This window comes from Chinchilla lanigera, unplaced genomic scaffold, assembly GCF_000276665.1.
Source record: "Chinchilla lanigera isolate Chin_1 unplaced genomic scaffold, ChiLan1.0 scaffold00050, whole genome shotgun sequence".
Taxonomy (NCBI): Eukaryota; Metazoa; Chordata; class Mammalia; order Rodentia; family Chinchillidae; genus Chinchilla; species Chinchilla lanigera.
In genome coordinates this window covers 16,288,231-16,298,453 of record NW_004955451.1, presented here as the reverse complement: position 1 = coordinate 16,298,453, position 10,223 = coordinate 16,288,231, and the positions used below count along the sequence as shown (strand labels likewise).

Here is a 10,223-nt window from a genome sequence, read left to right as displayed (position 1 = left end):
CCCGGGGCGATCGGGGGCCCTGGGGGGCCCGGGCTGCGACACAGGGGCGCGCGGGGGTGCTGCGCGGCGGCGGCAGGTGTGTGGTGTCGACTCTGGCGGAACCCGGCGCTGAATCCCTGCGGGCCGGGTGGCCTGGCACCTTCCTGTCCCAGCGCCCCAGAGTCGCCGCTTCCCCTTGGTCTCCCCCGACCAAGAAAAGAGATGCCCGTGCCTCCCCAGGGTGAGATGAGCCAGGGTCCTTGTGGGATGAGGGTACCAAAAGCTTCAGAACCAGCGCCTTATAAGGACTCAGACAACAAGCAGAGCCTGCTGCTGCGGCCGGCTGCTGGTCCCACATCAGGAGCCGCAGGGCCTGCGCCTGTGCCCGGCCAGGCAGGATGTCCTTTATTTCATTTCATTTATTTTTAGAGCCAGGGATAAGGAGGACAGAGTAACCCTGGGCCAGGGAGGGCTGGGAGTGGGAAGGGGAGTCCTCCCCCTCGGCTGATCCTGGTGTCCAGGACACCTGTAGCCAGTAGGGATGCAGAAAGCAGAAAGTGGAGGCGAAAACCAATTCCCCGAGCGCAGGAGGTGGGATTAGTGGAAATCTCCGGCATTTTAAAGACAAAAAGAGAGCGGGGTTCCTGCTCCCAAGCACCAGCCCGGGGTCTCGTTCTCCTGCCCTGGGATCCTGCCCTGCCTGTGACAAGCCAGTACCGGCAGAACCGGGTGCTGGAGCCTCGGAGCGGGAAGGGACCCCAGACTGTGCTGCAGCCGTGGGCAGAGGGAACCGGGCCAGTTAGCCATGGGCCAGGCGCCGAGGCACCGAATCTGCAGCTGAGGGCCCACACCACGGAGCTCACACCGAGGCACTGAGCTCTGCCTTCGCGTGGCCGGCGTGCGGCCCTCATCCTGTCCTCGGTCTCCCAGGCGTGTTTCTCAGCTGCTGGCAGCTTGGGGCCCTGAGCATCGGCCGGCCGCCGGACCCTCACGTGGCCCCCATCTCCCATGGTGCCCTCTCCCTGTCTGGCACTTGTTGGTTGCATTGTTTTCTGCTGGAGGTCTGGAGTTCTTGGAAGAGGACGTGTTGTATTCGTGTGGTCTCGCGTTTGTCTGATTTCCTTTGGTAGCCGTGGGGCCGTGGATCGGGGCTGGGCACGGCAGCTGGGTCCTCCCGGTGAGGTCGCAAGGCCTGGGGCTCTCCTGGTCCGGGAGGTCAGTGTGCCAGGCAGGACACAGGTTAGAACGAGGGCACTGAATGGAGACGCGGTCTCTGGCTTTAAGGAAAATGCCGCGCAGTGGTGGTGACGTGTGTCCTTTTTAATCACAGCCGCTTGCCATCTGCTAGAAGCTTCCTTTGCCATGGGCCCCCGAACACGGGCGCGCCAGCCCCCGGCCAGGGAGACCCAGGGAGGGCGTGGGGAGATGGTGGTGGTGGTGTTGTGTTGAAAGCAGACCGTCGGGGGAAAGGGTTGATTCCTACCACAGCAGCTTGGCCCTTGCATCACTTGGAGAAAATGGCCAGGACTCCTTGACGCACCCCGGCCCGGCCGCTGCTCCCCGTGCCCACCGCCTGCCCACTCCCTCGGGCAGCCTGGGCCCGGCCGTGTCAGAAGTGCAAGGCGGGCTGTGCCTCAAGCGTGCACTCGGCGCGTGCCCGCCCGTGTGAAGAAGCGCGGCCGTGGGCTGCCGGTTACAACATCAGTATTCCGGCCGCACTTCCTACCCCGCAGGACTTCTCATTTCACCCCCATCTTCCTCCTCGCGGCGGATTTTGTTTTTGTTTTATTGACAGATGCAAACCCCACCAAGAGACTGCCGGTGCCCTGATTGTCATGGGGGGCACTTCCTTTATTTTATCTTTTGTCAAATTCTATCGTGAGGGCCCCCAGTGTGCTGTGCAGGGCTTGTGTGTGAATGCGCTGGCTGGGGTCCCTCGGGCTTGTCACTGTGCAGGGAGCTGAGCCCTGTGGTCTGCCTGTCAAGAAAGAGACTAAGCTGGGCGTGGTGGCACACGCCTGTGGGCCCAGCACTGGGGAGGCTGAGACAGGAGGATCACCTCAGGTTTGAGGCCAGCCTGGACTACACAGTGAGTTCAAGGCCAGTCTGGACTGTATAGGGAGACCCTGTCTCAAAAAAAAAAAAAAAAAAGGAACTGTAATGAAGAGGTGAAGAGGCCAAGTTGCCGATTAGAGGTGAGGTTGGAATCGTAGGAGCCTAACTGTGCCGGTCCCAGGAGGGTCTGGGGGGGTCTTCGGCCTGTTCACCAGCTGTGGCTGTTCTATTAGTCATGCATTTCCCCTTCCATGGGAAGATAGAGTATAGATTATTCTAGTATTCCTACCAAAGATAGCATAAAAACCTCTAAAAAACGTTTTTGTGAGTTTTTAAAAGTTCGGTTTTTTTTTTTTTTTTTTTACCATTTGAAACTTACTTCTTTAAAAAGCTAACAGGCAAGTCCAGGTTCCTGAGTTGTTTAGAATATCCTTGTACTAGGTAGTATGCTGCCAGAAGACTTGAACTCTGGAACATCTAAAGATGATGTTTAAAAGACAGCTCTAAAGTAGCACCGTCCCCTTGAGAGGCTCAGGCAGAGGATCGGTGTGAGTTCGAGGCCAGCTTGGGCTACGTAGTGAGACCTTGTCTCCAAAAAACAAAAAACAAATAAAGTATCACTGTCCCAAAATTTTTTAAAATCTGGATTTTGTGAATAAAAGTATTCTAAAATCAGAAGTGTCCCCCCGCCCCAGTGCTGCAAATCAACAATTTTGTGCTTATTTCTGGAAGTAAGAAAGTCAACTTTAACCCTCCGGTTCCCAGGGATCCGACAGTTTCTTGTACACTGAGGTCGTAAACATCACAGCCACACAAAGGTTTTTTAAATTGTACCCACTCTGAATTATGGCGGCCATATTTGAAGTAAAATAGTGATGTTGTCTGTTTTACTAAACCCGTCCTTTACTACTTAGAACAAAATAACACAGCGAAGCCAGCCAGAGGCCCCTCTCTGCGTCCCGGAGAGGCTGCTTCTGGTCAGAAAGGGGGCGTGCGCTGCGGCCTTAGAATTTTGCTGGCGGCTGGGACCCGCGCTGTGGTGGCTGTGGGGTTAGGTGACGTTTTCTTACTTTTCTTACTTCGTTTGGGGCACACCCATGGCTTCCTCGGGAGGCGTCACGGGGTTTGGTTTCCTTTTTTTTCAAGGTAATATTGGGGCGGGGGTGCTTCCTGTTTATATTTTCAAAATCAGGTGCACACGTTTGCCCTCTCGCAGCGTCACGACTATTTCAAGCTTCCGAAGGCAGCGCGTTCGCTGGCCTGCCGCGCGGCTTGCTTGGCGACGCCCAGGGAAGGGCAGGACCCTGCGATCCTTCCCTGACAGTCGTGGGAGAACTCTGAGAGCAGCAGCAGCAGCAGCAGCGAGGGCATGGTTAGCGGAAGAGGGGGCTGCTGCGTTCTCCCAGGTACCTGGAAAATGGAGCGCACCATGAGAGAGAGGGCGGCGGGGAGACGGACAGAGAGACAGAGACACAGAGACAGAGACGGAGACAGACAGACAGAGGCACGGAGAAAGACAGAGCAAGAGTGCTGAAGCAGGTTTCGCGGGGCCTTTGCCCTCAGCACTTGGGAGAGGGGTTGCCATAGGTGTCTGGGCCATAGATCCTCGTGCCTTCAGCAGAGCCTGCAGCAGGTTTTCTGACTGCCTAAAAGCCACACGCATTGTCAGACAGGAGTTAAAAGAACAACGGGAAGCTGGGCATGGTGCGCACGCCTGTCATCCCAGCACTTGGGAGGCTGAGGCAGGAGGGTCTCTGTGAGTTCGAGGCCAGCCTGGGCTACATAGCGAGACCCTGTCTCAGACACACACACACACACACGGAGAGATATAAACTCTAGGAGTGGAGTGTTAGAGGAACAAAGCTCCTCCTGGACACCTTTTAAATGCTCGGTCCCCCCTTTTTTCTAAGGTGCTGGACCTCGAACCAGGGCCCCCGGGTAACCTCTGCTGCGTCGCAGCCCTGGCGCGCCCCTCTGGTGTCGCTGCTGCGGGTGAGCAGTGGCTGCCGCCTGGCACTGAGGGGGCGGCCCGGCTCCTGCGTGGCCACGTTGGGCGGCTTCCTCCGTGGGCGCCGGCCCTGGGGTTGGCTCCTGAAAGCCGCCGGCCCGGTTATGCAGAGGGGTCTGCAGGGTTCCCACCTCCCCGTCCAACCCCCGACGTTCGGGAAGAGACGCCGCCCCCGTCCCGCGCGGGACTTTCCCGGGAGCCCTGCCGCTTCCCAGGTCGGGCGCGTTTCGCTGATCCCTCCAGAGCGGTGTCTTTTTCACCCGCCTTTGGAGGCCGCCTTGCACAACCTGAGGGCACCCTCGCTCCCCACGCGGCTCGCTGTCCCGGGCACCCGAGTGACCCCTCCACCCACGTGCACGGGCCTGCCGGGAACAGCGGCCGCTCCAGAGCTCAACGCCGCTGGCTTTCTGCTGGGCCGGCACTGACTCATTTGTAAAATTCTACTAAGACAGAGAGAGCCTGGTTTGAGATCAGTAATGAGATTCTCAGAAAATGAAAACTTTCCTTTCTGACGAGCGAGAGGGGGCTGGGAGGGCCAAGGGGAAGCACGGCGACGAGCCGGCCAGTGACCGCTGTGTGTCGGGATTAATTTGGGGCCTGAGAGTCGCATCAGCGCGGTGGGTGGGAATCTGGCTTCACTCTTCGAGAGCAGGACAGAACCAGACATTTTCCAGTTGTGCTTGCGCCCCCCGGTAGGGGTCCTTTGCATGCAGGAAATCAAGGCAAATTTACTGCGACAGCCAGAGCCACGATTTGTCTTAAAATAATTATTCACCAAGGGAGCACAGCCAGGGCTCCGCCAAGCAGATACACTCATTACGCGTGTGATCACTGTTGTACCATCTTGAAAGACATGAATGGAATTTTTTTTTTTTTTTTTTTTTTAAGACAAGAGTCTTGCTGTGTAGCCCAGGCTGGCCTTGAACTCACTGTGTAGCCCAGGCTGGTCTCTAACTCAAGGAGATTGTCCTGCCTCAGCCTCCCAAGTGCTGGGATCACAGATGTGCACCACCACGCCCGGCCAGAAAATTATTTTTAAAAATTCCATCCATACCCAGAGTCTGAGGAGATGTCCCAAGACCTCAAGGCGTAAAGATCACTCAGATGACGCCTGCTCCTCCCTGTGTACTTGCTGTGTGCCACGCGGGCGCTGTTCCCAGCCCTTGCCATGTTGTAGGGTCCCTAGAGGAGTTTTTTTATCCCCAGATGAAGATGAAGAAATGGCCCCAGGGAAGTTAAGTAACTTGTCCAAGGGCATGGTACCTCTCACTACTGGTCACACAGGCTGGGTCCAAACTCAGACAGAACTCTTCCTAGAGGCTGCTTCCTTAACCACTGTGTGCCAATGGACAGCTGTAGCTTTGTGCAAGGACATTTGGTTAGGCTCACTGTATAGCCCAGTCTGGCCTTGAACTCACAGAGATCCTCCTGCCTCAGCTTTCTGAGCACCGGGATGACAGGTGTGCGCCATCATGCCGGGCTGTTTATACTGAGAACTCAAGTGTCTAGTGCATTTTATTTACAACTTGATTTTGAAGGGATATATGGTCCTATTCTGGTGTCGCTGACGCTCTTTAGGAGGGCCTTTTAATTATGATTTGTGAAATAACAGAGATTTATTAATTTTACTTTATTTGTAAGATAACTGAGCAAATTGCTGTGTTTAGAGCCATGCGGGAGGTGTTTCCTAAGCCCAGGCATGGAGTTGCACACTGTTATCCCAGCACTCAGGAGGCTGAGGCAGGAAGATTGCCTGGGAGACCAGCCTGTGCTACATAGTGAGTTCAAGGCCAGCCTGGACTATGTAGTGAGACCGTGTCTCAAAAACAAAACAAAACAACTGCATTTGTTTTTCCTGTTTGATGACTATTTTCTCAGTGTCTCTTCTTATTTTTATTTATTTATTTACTTTCGGTACAGGGAATCGAACTCAGGACCTTGTGCTTGCCAAGCGGGCGCTTATGCCGCTGAGCTATATCCCCGGCTCAGTCTCTCTGCTTGGGGGTAGATTGTTAAATTAAATCTTGGAGACAGAATTTACCACGCTCAAGTGTGGTGACTCAAATTCCAGAGCCCAGGCCACGGAGAAGAAAACCTTGCGGTCATAGCAGAAACTCATTCAAACAAACAGAGGATGTCGGCTTCCAGGACTGCCGAGCTGTCACCTTTGCCCAGGGCGCGTTTTCTGTGCCTGTTGACAAAGTTACACCGTCAGTGGAAACAGCCGGCCAGGTGCCTCCAACTCGGAGCGTCCTGAGGCTGTGTCGCCGCGCCCGCGAGGGCTGTTTTTCTGGTGGCTTTTCTTTTTTCTTTCTTCTTTTTTTCCCCTCCTATGTCTGGTGAGTTTTAAAGCCTGCCGTGGGGTTTTCCAGGCTTTGAGGTGCGGGTGAATCAGAAAGCGTGTGAAAATTCTGTGTGTGGTCTAAGATGCAGAGCTCCTAGCTGGCGGCGGTCTGTTTTTAGAAGAGGCGTCTTGTGGAGCTCCAGCTTGGGCCCAGCGTGGTCCGTGAGCTCACTCACAAATACCATGGTCGCGTGGAGGAGAAGAAATGGTGGGGCGCTAAGCAGCAAGCTCGAAAGAGGCAAAATGTTGTCTTAGAAATGTTAATTTTATGGGGCTGGGGATTTAGCTCAGCCGCACAGCGCCTGCCTGGCAAGCGCAAGGTCGTGAGTTCGATTCCTGGTACCGGAAAAAAAACAAAGCAAAGAAATGTTAATTTTATTTTTTGTTTAGTGTTTCTAGAAACCTTTTGGTCATCTTGTTTTATTTTGTTTTTTGTTTGTTTGTTTGTTTGTTTTTTTGGAGACAGGGTCTTACTATGTAGTCCAGGCTGGCCTTGAACTCACTATGTTGCCCAGGCTGGTCTCCAACTCATGGCGATCCTCCTGCCTCAGCCTCCTGAGTGCTGGGATGACAGGCGTGCGCCACCACTCCTGGCGCTTGTGGTCATTTTGGTAGGTCTGTAGTTAACTAGAAATCTACAGCTCTGCAAAATGACAGCTCACTTGGTGGGTTTCCGTGGGGACTGGGCTTTTTTTTTCTGGTGGAAGGTGAGGGAGAATTATTGGGGGGGCTCACCCTGAAGATGTGGCGGCTTCCCAGGCAGGGCTGGGATGCAAACAGCCTCTCTTTTCACCTTCTTCTCTGGGTATTGCACCAGTTACGTAACTGTCTTGAGAAACGCAGGCGGTAGCTCCATCTCCAACGTGTGTTTCTCCCGCACCGAGCTGAGCGATCAAGTAAAAATGTAATGTGGCCAGGGATTGGCTGTCGCCTTGCTGTTGAAGACATCAGAACAAAATAGAAAATATTTGGCTGTGAGGACGCGGCTGGAATTCACATGCTGGGGTGGTGATCCCGGTGTCGCAAGACCTCAGCCGAGCACAGGATTTTAAAGTGATGGGTGCGCGGCGACCCTCCTACCCCAGTGTGCGCTTCCAGCGTTGCCCTGGAAAATGCAGCGCTCCTCAGAAATGTAAGGTTTTGAAGTTTGTATTCCCCAAGCGTGAAGAGGTCCAGTGTGGACAGAACTCGACTTGGGGTTCCCATCCCACTGGTAAACCGGGCAGAACAACAGCTGCTTTTATGGAATAACTCATTTTTGTTGTTGTTGTTTTTTTTCCCCGGTACCGGGAATCGAACTCACGACCTCGCACTTGCCAGGCAAGTGCGCTAAATCCCCGCTGAATTAAATCCCCAGCCCCATGGAATAACTCATAAAAGAAAACATTGATCTGTGTAAACAGAGAAGTTAAACGCTCGCCCCGGATACTGGAACCCGAAGGTAAACGACAAAATCAGAAAAATATTTTATCATACTTGGTAAAGGGTAATGGGTTTATATTTTTTGTTTCTTTTTTTAGAGATAGGTCTTGCCATGTAGTCCAGGCTGGCCTTGAACTTGAGGTGATCCTCCTGTCTCAGCCTCCTGAGTGCTGGGATGACAGACGTGCATTGTCCTACTGGGCAGTATTTTTAGTATGTACATAATTTATGTATATATTAAGAGAAAGAGGGTTCCTATAATAAGAAAATGAACAAAAGAAGGAAACAACAAATAGCTAATAATATATCAGATAATGTTGAACTGCATTAGAAATCAAAACATGCAAATAAAAACAATGGCACAGCCCCGCACCGTAGCACACGACTATCATACTAGCCACTGCGGAGGCTGAGGCAGGAGTGTCGAAATTCAAGGCCAGCCCGGGCAATTTTGGGAGATGCTGTCTGCAAATAAAAATTTACAGAGGTCTGGAGATGCAGCTCAGCGGTGGCGCTTGCCTGGCATGCAAAAGGCCCTAGGTTCAGTCCCCGCTGCAAAAAAGCTTTGTAAATGATTTATGTGTTGATTTACCTTACAATGTAAAGGCTGGTGGTTTTGTTTGTTTATTTTTTGGTTTTTCTCCGGTACCGGGAACTGAACTCACGACCTTGCGCTTGCCAGGCAGGCGCTTTTGCCACTGAGCTAAACCCCCAGCCCCAAGGCTGGTGTTTTTGTTTGCGGTGAGCGGATCCCCACCACCAGTACTGGGAATTGAGCACAGGTCTTTCCCATTGAGCTACTTCCCTACCCTTAAAAAAAATTTTTTTTTAGACAGGTTTTCACTAAGTCTCTAAGTTACGCAGGTTGGGCTCAAATTTGTGATCCTCCTGCCTCAGCCTCCAGAGCAGCTGGTATTTTAAGTGTGTGCCACAGCCCCCCGCCGCCGCTACCGCTTTTTCAGTCTTGGGAAAAAGAAATGGATCTAGTTTATTTTGCTGCTTGCCACCCTAAACCTTGTGTTCACTGAGCTACTACTTTCTCTTTTCTGATGACGCCTGTGGAAGCGCCGGGTTTCTGGATTTCTTTCCCTGTAATTTTATTAGTCAGACGCGAGGACTTCTCCAGCCGGTGCTTGCAGTGTTCAGTGGGAAACAGCTGACGCGGGAGCTCGGAAGGCGGGTGCCCTTCCGCCTCCCAGGGACTCATTCTTCCCTCAGGAAGTTTCCATTCACTTCCTCCTTTGTAACCAGACCCGGGGCTTCCACAGAAAGGGAACCCGTGAATTACAAGCCAGTGAGGAGGAGAATTTCGGAGCCTGCCTATCTGCAGCAAATAAAAGGACAACTTTAAAACAGTTTTGAGCCAGCAGGCTTATACATTTCATGCAAAGGTTAATTAATTAAAAGTCTACCTTGTTCTGGGTTGTGCCTTGTGATTTATTATAACGGCATTTTCTAGAGTAGAATTTCTGTTTAAGCCAGCTTGGGGAATACTGGAGCATGGTAGTGCGCAGCTTTCAGTGCTTTTAAAACTCAAGTCTATAAACAGTTAATTAAACGTGTGAAGTGGATAAGCAGTGTTAGGGATAAAGCTGTAAGGGTGTTTCTCAGTATGCCTGTACTAATAAATTCTTTTGTTGGTGTTTTGATTATGTTTTGCTTATTATCTTTAACCTCTTCTTGCCTCCTGAGAATACAATAATCTCATTTAATTCAAAATTATATTCCCGTCAGTGTTATTTTTTTTTTATTGATTTTTGAAACAGGGCCTCACTATATAAACCAGGCTGGCCTCGAACTCTCAGTGACCCTCCTGCCTCAGCCTCCTGAGCACTGGTACAACAGGCGAGCGCTACCACACCCCCACTCAAATATGCTTTTTAAGGCTAAGCGAGGGAACAAGTTGGCCTATTAAAACTAAATATCTCAGTCCCTCTTAACATTCTTAATGTTGAGAGATTAGCAGAATTTTCAGAACTCTGATGATACACGGTCAACTCTCTTCCCAGTAAAATATCCATACACGAAAGACTTTGTGTGCACTTGGACGGGGTCAGGGCTGGGCGTGGTGGCACACACCTGTCATCCCAGCATTTGGGAGGCTGAGGCAGGAGGGTCCCTGAGAGTTTGAGGCCAGCCTGGGCTACATAGCAAGACCCTGTCTCAAAAAACAAAACAAACAAAACAAAATGAACATAAATGTGATCGGCGAGCAGAGGGGTGTTGGGTGGGTGATACAGAGACGAGGTGGTCAGGAGCCGAATTCGGGCGAGCACGAACCTCTCATCTGCTCTTGCTGCTTGGGGGCCTGGTAGGGGTCAGCATCCCCAAGAGGCGATACATAGCAACGCCCCTCGATGTCCGTTGTCGGGCCAGGCTCACAGTTCAGTGATGGTTGACGGGTTACACAAGTGC

General features: G+C 52.3%; 1 protein-coding gene across 3 annotated transcripts in view; it reads left to right on the top strand.

The window, feature by feature from the left end:
- Window positions 1-3,116: 3,116 nt before the first annotated feature.
- Window positions 3,117-10,223, top strand: part of Stat5b (signal transducer and activator of transcription 5B) — a gene marked incomplete in the record, with an annotated part of 41,693 nt that continues 34,586 nt past the window's right edge. For all 3 annotated transcript variants that reach the window (XM_013519301.1, XM_013519299.1, XM_013519300.1), the window contains 1 exon segment: window positions 3,117-3,440. In XM_013519301.1, the coding sequence (XP_013374755.1) occupies window positions 3,132-3,440 (309 nt within the window).